Source organism: Anomalospiza imberbis, chromosome 1 (assembly GCF_031753505.1).
Source record: "Anomalospiza imberbis isolate Cuckoo-Finch-1a 21T00152 chromosome 1, ASM3175350v1, whole genome shotgun sequence".
NCBI lineage: Eukaryota > Metazoa > Chordata > Aves > Passeriformes > Viduidae > Anomalospiza > Anomalospiza imberbis.
In genome coordinates this window covers 138,637,128-138,652,197 of record NC_089681.1, presented here as the reverse complement: position 1 = coordinate 138,652,197, position 15,070 = coordinate 138,637,128, and the positions used below count along the sequence as shown (strand labels likewise).

General features: G+C 35.8%; 1 protein-coding gene across 17 annotated transcripts in view; it reads left to right on the top strand.

The window, feature by feature from the left end:
• PARD3 (par-3 family cell polarity regulator) overlaps positions 1-15,070 on the top strand; it is a 445,891-nt gene that overhangs the window by 281,537 nt on the left and 149,284 nt on the right. For 11 of the 17 annotated variants that reach the window (XM_068173465.1, XM_068173422.1, XM_068173519.1 and 8 more), the window contains 3 exons: positions 6,441-6,630; positions 11,452-11,603; positions 12,639-12,683. In XM_068173465.1, the coding sequence (XP_068029566.1) occupies positions 6,441-6,630; positions 11,452-11,603; positions 12,639-12,683 (387 nt within the window). The remainder of the gene's footprint in view (positions 1-6,440; positions 6,631-11,451; positions 11,604-12,638; positions 12,684-15,070) is intronic. The other 6 variants (XM_068173528.1, XM_068173447.1, XM_068173386.1 and 3 more) reach the window with 3 other exon arrangements.

The following is a 15,070-nucleotide window of genomic DNA, read 5'->3' as shown; positions in this document are numbered from 1 at the left end:
TGTGAGGAAGAAGGTAAAGTGGGATTCTAAAGTAAATTTTGCATCCTGTGACAGGTCATAAAATGAATAATAGTAGCATTTAACATGGTCGTTCAGTGTCTGGTTTGGGGCAATAAATTAATGGTCGGCCTAAGCTTCATGTTGCATCAAAGTCAGTGAGTTATGGAGATTCATAATTTTTTTTCAACTTTCCTTCTCCTCTGTTTCAGTCGTACTAAAATACAAAAACAAATAAGGCAAACTTGCACCCATTTATGCTTATTAGGGGACTTATTAATTGATTTGAATGTTTGCTTTGTAGGACACCAATTTTAAAACCTCATAACTAATTATAAGCATCCCTTGTGTAGATTCTGTGCCCTGCCGTCTGCAGGGTCCCAGTGGATAATGAGGTTATTAGCGCTTGCTTTGCAGCAATTCAACTTCTGATGTACAGAGCTAGGTAATAAAGACTTGCCTTGCCACAGGAGTGGCTGGATTTACTGACTAGGATGGGATTAGTTTGAAAGGATTTTCAAGTTTAAACACAAAAAGCAGCTTGATGAAAATAACACCTGACAGAAGACGTGACGATTGCTCGCTTGAGTTGCGAGTTTTAAAAAGAAGACGTGGATATTAAATCTAGGATTTTTTTTAGCATATTAGATACACAGAATATATTAGAGGATGCTGCTATAAATTGATATGAAGCAAGGCATAACTTAGTTTTCGATTGCTTTAGATTAGTTTTCGGCCTCAGAAAATTAGTCTACCACTTAGGCTTTTCCAGTCAACAGTGTGTGTATATTTTTCACCCTATATTTTTTTCATTTTGGTTGGGTTTGTGGTTTTTTTTAATCCACATTTTCTTTTTTATATAATTCTTGGATTTTGGATTTTGCATTTTCTTTGTGGTAGCAAAATAGGACTGTTGTTAAGTCTCTGAAAATCCACAAGTTTGCTATTTAGCGTATTTCTTCCAGTAAGTCTTTTGCCCTTTTTTGTGCATTTGGGCAAAAGTAATTAGAAACATATCATATTCTGTTCTTTTGCATTTCATTTTGTGCAGCTTGGAAGAAAAAATGTGCACATGAAAATCAAGGCAGTGTGAAACCATGTTACCCAAAGTCATATGCTCTTAAATAGAAAAATTTAGAAAAAATTGAATTTGTTTGTCAACAAATTTAAGGAGTGATAAAACAATTTGAAGTCTTTAGCACTACTCTCCCATAGAAAGAACTAGTTCTTGTGGTGTCAAAGCTTTAGATAAAACATTTGCAAAGCACTGCCTTCTGCTTTTTCCATCAGTGCTGCAGAGGACTTACACACAGAGCTCATATAAACAAATTATCACTTAAACACATTGTCCATTGATGGGAGAGGGAGCCCTGAGAAAGTGCACGTGTGTCAGCAATGCAGTTTACTTCCACGTGAGAGAAGCACAAGACTTGCCATGCCAAATTGAACTAGTAGTTCATCAGTCTGGTATCATCCCTTCAGCAGTAGCCGGTAATTGATATTTAAACCACAAACAAATAAAAAAGTATTTCCAAAGCTGTTAACATCTAATACTTTTAGATACCTTTGCATTGTAGACATAGAAAAAATAATTCTATCCTTCATTTTCTAAGTTTCTTATAACCTGAAGTTAATGTTTTGATTTCCTGTGAGTCATTGCTTTTCTGGATTGTTTTCAGGGACCGGGAACTATGTAAAAGATTGGTTGGTTGTGACTTTAATTCACTGGATCTTTCGTGGAAGCATGTTAGTGGAAAATCAAATTGTGCCTGAACCTTGTAGTAAATGTGATCTAGCGGCGTGTAACTAAAAACTGTTCTTTCCAAGATTGGACTGTTCCCTTCTGCAATCACAGCAGCTTCACAGACCTGTGATGTTTAAACCCCATTTCTGGGGAATGGTCAGTTTTCTAATAAGACTATTTTTTCTGAATTAATCAATTCCACTAAATTAAAACTGCAGTGTTCATAATCTTTGACATGCAAGTTTTCTTGCAGTGCCATGCAGCAGAGAGGTGTTGCCTGTTGGGAGAGATAGACACAGTTGCTTGTTTCAGAATAGCTAACATTTTAAAGACTCTGTCACTTTCATGCAGTGGAATCCCTGTCTTTTTTGAAATTGGTAATGAGAAAAAAAGCAGGGCTTTTTTTATTATCAAGAGAACGTTTGTGTGGTGTTACATGACTCTCTCTCTTGAAAATTGGCCTGAAAGTGAGGACTGGTCCTGAGAACAATCTGGCTGAAGAACACTGGAGGTCTGTACCTTTCCACACCAGTCCTGCCCATGAAAACAAGCCCAAAGGAGTGCTTTATGCAGTGCTGCTTCCCTTGAGCGCTCTCCCCATATCAAAAACCCCTCTGATGAGCTCTCTGAATCATCTGATGTCTTTTATTTACCCCTCAATGGATTTAACTGTGTAACTTTTAGTACTGAGTACTTTTTAGTGAGGAGATGACTGTTTTCATGGAAGGAGTAGGTCTTCCTGCTGCTTTTCTCTTGGATGGGTTTGAGTTTTCTTCCTTCCTAAGTTCAACTACTCAAAAGTAACAATTTCAAAGTCTGGAAATGCCTGCTTGTTTTAGTCATTGCTTAAAGTTGGAACAAAGATTTCAGGAGTGTTTTGTTCTTTTAAATACCATTAATGTAATTTCAGGAAAGGTATTTAAGACAATTTCCGTGCTCCTTTATAACTGACAAGCACGAACTGGCTGTCAGAGCCTTGCTGTGAGAGTGGGAATAAAATACCAATTTTAGGATGTGAATTAAATTATGTAAAATAATGTTTGCTTACTGCAATAAGGCTATGTGAATCTTTTCATGTTTCTGGTGATTCTCATGTTGATCTAATTTTCTAGGTGGTTATTGCTATTATAGATTTTCTCATGCTTTTTCATTTGATAATATTTCACTGAAAATTTCTGATGGAGAAAAGATACAACTTTCTGTATTCAGGGAGTACTTTTGGTTTGGAGGAGATGGGATATTTTATTTATATAAATTGGGTCTTTTAAGATTAGATGGCTGTAAGAAACCCTTATATTTATTTATTTTATTTCCAGGCTGCATGTTATTCAGTAAAACAACTGTGTTATACTGGTTTCCTTGGCTCTATAGTTAAAAATTCAAGTCTTCTTCTGACATACCGGTCTTGTATATCATACATTATGCTCCTGAGTTTTGCAATACACAAATACATAGCTGCTGACTATATAAATTATTCTTATTCAACAAACAGCTTAGTACAAAGTCCTCTTTCATCCCCTTCTTCTAGTTGCTGATATTTTTTTTATGAACGTGGCGGGTTTTGTTGCTAACGGTGACTAAACAGAAGATATTTTTCGGGGGGTACACAGAATAACTGTCGCTTGCACTGAATCTGCTTTTCATCCTTAAGGATCCCTCAGAACTTTGTGAAGTTTGATGGCTCCTACACAACAGGAAATACTCTGTTCTCTACATAAATAATTGCTGTCTTAAGGGTAGAATCAGAAGGAAGCACTAGTAACAAAAATTTAGCTAGAGATGTAGAGTGTGTGTCTCAGGGAAATGAAAATAACCCTTTACAATCAGAATGTAGTTCCTTGGCCAGGAAGCTCATCAAAATGTGATGCTCTTCTACAATAGTTGACAGATCTGAGCACTTTCTTGAAATCCAGGGCCTGTATACAGTGGAGAAATCTTTGTTGTTCGTCATTCTCCAGGCATTCATTGTGCTATTGGTCTGAATCCCACAGAATCAACATGCTCATGAGTCATTCATAAGGTAATGCTGGGTTTTGAACATACGGTGAGAGTGTTCAACAGATTTTGTAGACCATCCTTTAAAGAGAAAGCAACAGCAAAAGCCCAAGGATCAAGCCTGAAACAGTTCCATGACAATGCAGTGTCAGTATGGGAGCCAAGTTATCCCAGCAAACAACCGAACTTCAGGGAATTTCAAGATTTGAAAGGACAGGGAGCAGTTTAGTTCTTCATGAATACACTTGTTATCCATACTATGTACTGTGTGTGATCAGGGATTTTTTAGAGGGCTCTATGTTGGTGGTTTAATTCAGGTACAATTTATTTTCTGGTGTATTATAGGTGTATAATAGGTTTGAAGGTGTATAATATTTTTTGAAATATGCTGCTTGGCATATTTTTCCTTGTAGGATGAAAATCCTCATAGACCAGGAGACCAGCCATTTGGTGCTGGAGCTCTGAGGCTTCTTTTTCTGCACAGACAGATGGGAACCCTTCTTACCCAATAGTTTGGTGTAGTCCTCAGGCTGTGCTTCTCTAGATTGGTAACTTATGCAACAAATTTGGGCATCATTGTTCTGAGATGAGAAATATTTGAAAGGGAGAATATTTTACCTTGCTTAGTACAGTGTCCAGAATACTTTATGTTATTACAGATTACCTCACTGAAGTTGAGTTAATATATGCAAAATTGGACTTGAAGTGCAGTCAGAGTCTAAATTTCACACAGTCTAAATAGCACTTTTCCAGCCCGAGGGAAAATTATTTCCTTGAAGAGGTTTGTAGACAGGTTGAGCAATGCATTAGATTTGTAGATCAGTCAAATATACTGAAGATTACTGGGTTTGAAGTTTCTTTGATGTTTCCTTGTAAGGTTTCTCACAACACTTGTGGAATTAATTCTCTAGGGGTAAGTTCTGTCCACTTCAGCTGAATTCTCTACAAGGCATGTTTTGAGTCCAGTGCTGAGGTTTGTCCAACCATCTGCTGGAGGTGAAGCCTTTCACCTGTTTTTAGCTTCATCTGCAATGAAAAGCATAGGCATGTCAGAAGGGCTTTCTCCTTAATTCTAAAGCAACTGTTAAAATGTCAGTCTTCACCCTTGTCAGATATAAAGAAGGGTAGTGAAAAGTTAAAAGTGTTACTGAATTACTGTAGCCTCTCAAATGGGAAGTTCAATCTGCCGAGTGCCATAAGGTTATACCTTTTCACAATCAATTCTTTGGAGACATTATTAACTACAGAGTTAACAGTCTTGTAGGCATTATGTTTGGAAAGAAGTACATTACCAGGCTAAACATTAACCTGTCCATCAAAGGAACTATTGCTGGGCAGAATCAGCTGTTATGCAAACTGCATACATTCATTTCAGTTTGACAGCGATGAGATGTCAGTACCTTTTTCTTCCAGCCACTTTTTCAGCCTTCTTTAATGATCCCTTTGTAGCCAGTTTTCCCCTCTTTGGAAAGATTACTATATGTATTATCTAGTGCAGTGAAGATTTTAACTACCTCTTTACACATAGGGTGTAAAGAGCATTGTTTGTTTGTTTGTTTGTTTATTAATAATTGCATGCAAAGGTAGTGATGGTAACTGAAGCCTTTACAGAGAAGAGGAAAACTTTATTTTCCCCTAATTATTCACATTTTTTCCATACCTATAGTGAAAGTAAAGTATGGAAATAATTGATGTGTCCATAGAAGCAGTTTAAAATATGGAAGTAGAAGTTTTGTGGTACATTACACTGGTGCATCATAGTTTTAGAATAATTTTCAGTTTGTTGTCAGATTAATAGTTGATTAAGCTAGTGTGTTTCTTCTCATGAGATGTGACAGTTTTACCAATTGTTTTAGAAAGATCATGCCATCTTTTAACTTGTACTCTCACAAATTTACCTGATGAAGTCTGCCACTGAACATACTCATGTTGAGTCTTGATGTAGTCCCTATCATGTATGTGATGGTTCTTGTTTAAGCATTTTAACAAAAGTATTAAAACTTACTTGAATTTGTTGATAATAGAATTTGGTAATTTTTTTTTCTCCAAATTTTGCATGTGTCCACTTCCCAGCATCACTTGAATAATTTCTCATTTTGTGAGGGTCAGACTGATCAGGAAAAGCGATGGCCTCTGTTAGTCCTTGTGGAACACATTCTTTGTTAACAAGGTGATAAAAGAGGAGATATTGTCTTCTGGGAGAGGTGCTTTTGAGCAGCTCCTCAGCCAGGACTTGAGGCTGTGGGCACAGACAGAAACATGGGAGATTCCTCTGAACATCAGGAAACGCTTTTTCGGTGTGAGGATGACCATGCCTTGGCACAGAGTGCTCAGGGAGGTGGTGCAGAAGCACTACTCAGAAGCAATTTGTTTGGGGTCCTGGGTACATGACTGTAGGTGTCTCTGCTTTAGTGGAAAGGGTTGGACCAGAAGAGAAGTCTCTTCCAAACCTCAACACTTCTGTGACCTTGTGGTCTTGCAGTTGGCCACAGAAACAACTGGTGTGCATCACTTTTCAGACCTCTGCACAGGAAGATGGGTACAAAGTGAGATATAGTTAATTTTATTATCTGCATTGTGTCACTCTTATCAGTAGCACTGCAGTTTGACATAACCTTTTATTATCTGTGATGAAATATTTTTCAAGGTACTTTCTGCACACTGCTGTTACTTAGTTTTGGGTTTTTTTCTCCCTTGTGTCCAGGTAAATATCAGCTGTCTCCAACAGTGAACATGCCCCAGGATGACACTGTCATTATTGAAGATGACAGGCTGTCAGTCCTTCCTCCTCATCTCTCTGACCAGTCATCCTCCAGTTCCCATGATGATGTCGGGTTTGGCACTGTTGATACTGGTGGATGGGCTAAAGCTGCAATTAATGAGTCAACAGACTGGTAAGAGCATGGTTTAGTGGAAGGAAAAAAGAGAGCGCTGTAGTTGAATCTTTTCCTTTAGATACATTTTTGGCTACTGCTAATTTTAATTCTTTTTTTGTCACATTTGGATTTTACTATTTTCAAACTGGTAATTGTTCCTGTTTCAGGGAGGAAGTCTATACAAATACCTCTGGTTGCAGTTTTGTGCTGTGTTAAAGCATATTTGTGGAAATGTTACTTAGTACATAGCTATGTTATTTTGATAATCTAACTGTAATTTAATTGCTACCTGACCTAGCTTTAAAAAAAAAAATAACTTGCCAAAATTTAAACTTTTGAGTTTATGAAATATGAAAGACTGATTGAAAATTGTAGTTTATAAACCTCCCTGTAAATATTTCAAAGTTTATAAAACAAAGATTTTATTTTTATATTCCATTGTATATCTAGGAGGATCTCAATACTTTTGTGTGCTTTTTTGCTTTTCCTAATAATGCACTAATCTTTTAAATCTACTTAGAGGTCAAAGCTCTTTGATTTGCCTCTGTGCTAATGCTTGTGCAAAAAGAGCTAGTTAAGATTTCTTCATTATTTGTGAAGAGCTACTATTCATATTGTTAGATGATTTGCAAAGACAATGTACTGTAAGAACTCTGAATTTAAATATACAGAAAGTAACAGTTCCACATTTAAAGGTATGGAAAGTAACTTTATATATTTAATCCATAGTAAAAATAACGTTTGTGAGTCTTAGGTTGACTCTCCGATTACTTTAACATGTTTTAACATAAGTGCCTTAATGAGAAATGTATTGAGCTCCATTATTGACTTGCTTAAGTTCCTGGCAAAGAAATACTGTTTATTGCTTAGTTAGTACAATTAATACTGATCTAAGATTTAATTTACAAGTCCTGTAATTATCTGTAGTAATAGCAAAATAAAAGCCCACCTCTGTACGCTACTACTTCTTGAAGCTGGATAATTACCACAAATGGTGTGAAGTACTAGAATTTTCTTGTTTTTCTTGTCTCTTGAGCCTGTTATGAATGTGTCAGCAATATCTTAATAGAACAGCAATAGCACCTGCTGGCTGATATGCACCTGTCAGCTTCTTCTCTTCTTTAAACTAGTTTATTTCATCTTACATCCAGGAATTGAATTCTGTATTTTAAGCTCTGTTTTAATGACTGTATGAAAATGTAATGTTTTCATTCTCTTTTTTTTTTTTTTTTTTTTGATGTTGCAGTTCTTCTTATGGACAAATCATACCTGTAATCTGGGTTCATGAAAAGTCCATTTGTCTTTTATAAAAGCTGAGAATCTGAAACATTTAAATAGAATAGTCCTCAAGCCTGCACATAATAGCTTATTTTTGAGGGAGTATTTTTAGATGAATTTTTAGAGCAAAATCCTATGAAATAAAGTTAAAACCCATTTGAAAACTGCAGATGCTTTTACTTTGACTTCTGCAGTGTGTCTTGCTATTCATACACTTCTTTGTAAATTAAGTAACAGTAAAGAAAACAGGGATTAGATATTGTAGAATTGATCACACTCAAAAAAAACTAAGTGTGTGTATGAGAAACTGTAAAGGTCTTCAGATACAATGGCACTTAAAAGAGTTGAGGCACTTAAAGCAGTGTTGTGCTTTAGTATCTAATGTATTCTATTTGTAAATAAAAGTAAATGGCAGTAGAATTAGATTGTTGCTATAATTTCCTGTTGCTAATGGATGAAGGAAGACTTGTAAAATGAAGGTGCATTGTATGATTTTGCTGGAAGGCACAAAGGGTAAAACTAAGAATATGGATGAAGGGTTATCCAAACAAGAATGGCAGCTGTTCTGAATCACAGAAGAAAATGTAAGCTTTTTCAGCCTCACAATATCTCCCTAATCCTTGATGAAAATGTTATGAAAACAAAAGGCCAATAAGACAGGATTAATAAATGGAATTTTAATAACATTGAGGGTCAGAAGACGGTTACATTCTTTTAAGGATCAGCTGTCATTCCAGAAATCTTATTTGTTAAGTATTCTAGAATATAGTAAATTGCATTTGGCATTGCTTAACGACTTGCACTAAATTCACCTCTGTCTTTTATTGATGTAGTTGGAAAATATTAAAATGAGGCATTTTTAGGGGCATTAATTCCTCCTCTGTGCTCATTGGCTTTTGCAGTTGTGGCTCTTCCTGGGGACTTTTGAATACTTTTAGGCAATGTACATGCATTCAGACTCCTGTGATCCACTCCTTCCTTAATTACTGAAACACACTCATGGGTTATTAATAATAGAAGTAAAACAGGATGTGAAAATTCAGAACTCTATGTAAGGCTCAAATAAAGGTGCTAAGTAGCACCTTTAGGGTGCAGGATACTATGCACGCATGTAATAATAATTCTCTTAATAAGTATGTGTGGAAGGGAGGTGTGACAAGGGCACATCAGGGAAGCAGAAAGTCTTTAAAAGTGGTATCAGTGGAAATGCTGGATTCCAACCTCTCAAATTCCCAGTTGCTGATGCCATGTGCAGATCCTACTGCTCTCTCTGGGACATGTGGTGTCCTTTTCAAGTTGAATTTGAGCCTGAGTTCTGCTCTGTTCTTAGGACGTCAAGTTCAATATATAAGTGTGTGCTGTGTTTACATGGAAATGATATTTTCATCTACTAGAAGTTTTATATAGGTGGATCAAAGCAAGCTTGTATGAGAAAAGAAGCACAGAGCCAAAACAAATAATTTTGTAAGTTCACTTTTTCTGAAGAAAGTGTCACAAGATACATTTTGTTTGGCAAGATGAAGCCAATCACTTTAACAAACGTGAGCCTGTGCTAACAGATGTTGCTGGAAAAAAATTCTCACTTGGTAAAACCACATTTTTCTGGCCTTCAGAGACAGGGCTGACTAGCAGGGAGCCAGAAACTTCTGTGTGGCCTTGGTAAAGTCAATTATGATCTGATTATGAAAGGTGTTGAAACCCTGTAAGTTCAGTTGGAGTCACTTTGGAGGACGTTTTCAGATTTAGATGGTTCTTACTCAGCTACGTGTTGCACTGCTATAAATGCTAGAAGTGTATATTGGCCTTGTCTGTTTTATCTTTCTATCATGAGGAGATAATTTTTTCCCATTTTTGTGGGAGTGAATGTTAGGACTAAATAGTTATTTTTGAGTATGGTCTCTGATTCATCAGAGCTTTTAAGCATATGCTTGAGAACATTTCTAAATTGCGCAGACATCTCTGAAATAGTTGCAGTAATTAAATGTAAAACATTATGAGCTTGAGCCAGAAACATTAAAGTCAAAAGGCACTTGACACTGGCTTTATTCACATAAGCTCTGATCCTGCTCACACTGAAGTATTATATGCCAGTCATAAGCACATATCTTATTATTTCTAAATCTGCCATTACTAGACTGAATTTCTTTTTGGCTGACTGGTAATGAGGATAGTGATTTTCATCTTTCATAGTACTTTATGCCTTTGGAAACTTTTCCTTACCTGTTTTTCTCTGTTTTGCCTAGCAACCAGGTGTTTCTTGATCAAAGATACTTCTGTAAATTAGAGTACATGGCATACATAAACATGTGCATGTTACAGTATTTAAAACTGTAAGGTTTTTTTTGCAAAAATTCACTATTTGCCTGTTTCTCACTAGCAATGAGATGTGTATTATACTTAGCCCTTACAGTAAAAATAGTTCTTTAGAAACATGGTACTAAACAGTAAGATAGTCCTAAACAAAATATCTTGAGTGGCATTTAGAGATCTATTTAGAGATTTCAGTGACAAAATATTTGACTATTTTTATCTTGACGTACAACAATATTCAAAGAGAAGATTTTGAGGGATCATTTACTTATAGGATAGATAACAATGGTCTAAAACACTGATTTTTTTTCAGTATTTTATGCTTTTGATTTCTTTTTGTGCCAGCTGAAGTAGAGATGTATATTACTGTCCCCTCTTCTAGGAGCCAGAAGATCTTTTTGTGAATTTCCTTTCATATTGTTTATTAGCAGTATGCAGTCTCGCCTTTTGAAAAAATGTTTTTAGCTTGCACACCAAATTTTGCCTGCATTCTTGCACTCATGATTCTGCCAGTGTTTGAGCACCATTAATAAATCTATCTTCAGCATGTTTCTGGGGCAGCTCGCTGAAAAGCTGACTCTCTGAGCTGAGGTCAGTTTAGAAACCCACAGAAGAAACAAAAACCAAATACAGTTCTCACCATTTCTGATTAGGGGGTGGATCTACTGTGGCAAGTACTTGCTCTGTGGGGAAGCAATGAGTAAATATATGGTTGTTTGTCATAGCCAGGCTAAAAGCAAGAGAAGCTATGAAAAATCTACAAGAAATTTCATATATGGAGAGAAATTTTAATGCAAAGTTTTTAAATAAAGAAGTTTCAAGCTTTGTGGGCTTCAGGCAGCACAGTTTCTATTTATGCTTTACTAAAAATATTTTCTGATAAAGACAAACCAGATAAATTTCTATCAATAGAATAAATTTGTTTCTCAGGAATCAAAAAAGAACTGTTTTATTCTCCTGCAAATTATTCCTGTGTTGGACTTTATGTTCTGATAGAATATGTACAGTGCATCAGATGTGGATATCTTTTGTTAAAACTGTAAGTGAATTTCTTGATACTTTTTAACTAGAATTGCTTAATGTAGTAAAACAAATCCATTGTGTGTGTAACTGAATACTTGCAGGGGTGTATTTAAAACTGTGAACTTAATCGTTGGTAGAAGTCACGTGCTAAATAAATGATTTTCTCTGAAGAGTGAAAGGTTGCGTGATCTTGATAAATGTTCGCATGATTTTTTTCCCTTCCTACAGCACTCTTAGTCCAGATGTTGATCCAGTACTTGCCTTCCAGCGAGAGGGTTTTGGACGCCAGAGCATGTCAGAAAAGCGTACAAAGCAATTTTCAGATGCCAGTCAGTTGGAGTTTGTTAAAACACGAAAATCCAAAAGCATGGATCTAGGTAGTGAGTGATGTTTTTTCAATTTTTTTTTAATTTGAACCTGATTTTCATGTTGTAAGTATATAGACTTTATAATTCCAAACAGATTGTGTATGTGCAGTAGTACTGCACATAATGTCTACTTTATGTGGGTAGTAAAGTACTAACTTGAATGGCCAAGTGGCCTGGGTGTTGTTTGTTGTTTGTAAATGTCCATACATTCAAATATCATCGTCCTCTGGATATGTGGTTATACCTAAATGCAGTAAACAGTATTTATTAAAATGGAGGTGAAAAATGCATTTACCAATCCATAGCGAATGATTGTGTAAAACTGTACCACGCTGTGGTTCTGGGTAGCTGGGTTTATTCTCAGTCCATGATTATAATGCAGTTAGCCTTGAAGGTCTTTCATAGTCTCTCATTTTGTAGATGAATTCAGAATTAGAAAATGGTCTGACATCTGTTTGAGACCCAAGTTTTAATATTTATATCAGAAGCCCTATAAAGTAGCAGTGTCTAAGACAGGCAGTCACCGTGATCATTTTAACTGATAAACCAACTGAGAATAAGTAATTGCTAACAAGCCCATCAATTTTTCTGCCATTGAATTTAGATTCTGAAGTGCAGACTCTAGTAACCTCAAACAGTGAGTTTTGATGGCTTAAACACACAGAATTCCCTACTCAGAATAATGCAATATAATGCAATTCCCTCCTTTGCAATAGTTGTGTCTTGCCTACAATCCCTAATTCACAAACATCCTCAGGCTGCAGTCAGGTTGGAGGTGCTGACTTGTCTTGACTAGTGCCGTGTGCTAACGTGTCAATAACATATTGTACCTGCCTGTGATGTGAATGACTGACTGCATGAAGGTTACTAGTTTGCTGCCACTTCTACCCAGAATGTTTGCTTACTCTTGCAGTTTATTTGCATGAAGTAGGACATTTCTAAGGTCCCCTAACTTGAAAAGAAAATTTGCAAACCAGGAGGAATGTTGAGTGCATGTGGGGCATGGGCACTAACTGGGCTAACCGTTATGCATTTACCTTTTAACAGTAGCTGACGAGACTAAGCTCAGTACAATGGATGACCAGAAAACAGGTAAGAATTGACAGTAAGGCTGTTGCTATAGAAACCTTGGTCAAAGCAGCTTACCACAATTACAGAACTGCCAGTCAAATTGCATGAAAACATGAATATTCCAGTACTTGCATGGCTGCTTTCTATTGTGAATAATCAAGTCATACAGAAAAAGGAAATTTTTCTATAGAGATAAGTATTTAGGGTAGCATATTCAGCCAGGTCATGCATGTGATTGTAGGCAGACACCTGTTTCTACACTTTAAACTCATAAATATTCAGAGTTCTTTGGGGTTTTTTGTCCTTTCAAAAAATATCTTGGAAAATCTCCTCCTAGCTTCAAACTGTAGTGCACAGACAGATGATTTAGAATAATCGAGTGTTTGGCTATTACAGTGCTAACACAGTGCTTGAAAATAATTATTTTAATTAGAAAACTGCTGCCTTTGCCTTAAGTGGTCATCAGATACATGTTGTGCATTGAGTTGGAGATTTTTTTGTGCAAGTTGATTTGCTTTTGGAGCTGAAACATGAGCACCGCAACAGAACAAAAGAATATGTAAATAGAATCTTTTCCACATACCATTCATTGTAATGTTTCACAAAATGATAATGGGAAATAGCTTTCAAGGCATATTTTTTATTAGTAATTAAAATAATGCACCAACTGCAATTATGAACCTCTATGATTTATTAATATAAGTTAGCTTTTGACCTATAGAATGCTATTTTAATTAGGCTAGATCCAGAGGATACCATAACATTACTTAGCTCTAATTAGGAACAATTCACCTTTTTAACCTGAAAATATTATTTATTTTAGCATGATTTGAGGAGTAGTGCATTCAATACAGAATTTACATTTACTAATTCACAACTGCATCTCTGTTTAACTGGACTGTATAACATGAGTGGGAATACTCAAAAGCTGTAAGTAATCCAGTGAAAAAATTATAATTTTTATTTGAACGGATAAGTCTTCTAGCTTTTAAAACGTTGCAGAATATGGCCACAGACTTGCAGCTTTGCAAAAAAAGAATGAGTAAACAAAATCAAAATGTATGAATGTTTTGGAGGATGAAAGCCATCAGAGTGTGAATGTATGAATTGTGTTAATGGTTGTGCTAATAATTGGTGCTTAGGAACTGCCTTCACCTCTAAGCATTATTCACATAAAAACAAGTTAAAGACCTAACTCAAAATTATTATAAATTATTTTTCATTTTCTTGTTAACCTGTGTAGTTGAATGGGATGTGATTAGAAAGGTGTAAAACCCATGTGTTGTAGTAAAATACAATCCTCAGGTTTTGCATAGTGCATAGTGGTTTTGGTGGTATCAGTAGAGAGTGGTATGAACTGAGTGTAGTTTTCCTTTATGTGTAACACCTGGATTAAATTCCAAAAAAAGCAGACAAGTTGGACAACTTGGGTGAAAGAGCATGACCATGCTGTCTGGACCTGGCAGTTACATATTTTGTGCACAGCAAATGTGCCGGAAAAAATTTTCAGTGGCTGGAAAAAAGGAAAACACCTTTTGCTGTACCTCTATTTTATTTATCTTGCGTGCTTTTAACCAGATTTTGTATATAAACACTAGATAGCTCCCATTACTGAAGATGGATGTAGCTGTTAAACAAGCCACTTACTGTAGTTTGGCTTAAAAATTGTCTGGTTTTAAGAAAAATAAAAGCTTTAAATGTGTGGTGAACTATGCTTTAATGAACTCTAGAAGCCAGAAAACTTCAACAATACTTACTTTAGAAAAGATAAAAACAAACTCTGTTACTGTCACAGTTGGATTTAATAGTATTGGCTGAAAAGGAGAGCACAGAACTCTCCTGCTCTAGTTACTGTAATAGTTTTTTAATTATTTTTCTTTCTATAGTTCACTAGAAGTACCTAATCCTTGCAGTGTTTACAGTTCATCCTAGAGGTTAGAACTATATTCAGTAGCAATTGAGCATGGCTCATTTATAGAGTCCCAAGCATACTGTAGCTCTAGGTGGTTAATTTTCCATATGTATGTTATGAAAATGAAAAAGAAAAAAATCAAATAACATTTATTTAAATTATTTATTGATTTATTTTTACACAATGCTTTTTAATAAACTTTTATTAAACAGAATCAAAATTAAACTGGTTTTGATGCAATTTCTTGCTTTATTCCTCTCCTGCCTTCCCCAGATGAAGTGTTAATCTCTCAGTGTCTGAACTGAACTAGAAATGGGAAAATTTATCAAATGTAATGGAGCAGATATTACTAAGTAAATAGACTCACTGATAATGTCCTTCAAGAAGGTGTTTAGAAAGTAGACTTCATGCCTTTGCAAAACTGGTTTAATGAAATCCAGAGAAGTTTTTGGCATCAGTTGCAGGTAGCGTTTGACTTGACAGCTCATAAAACTAA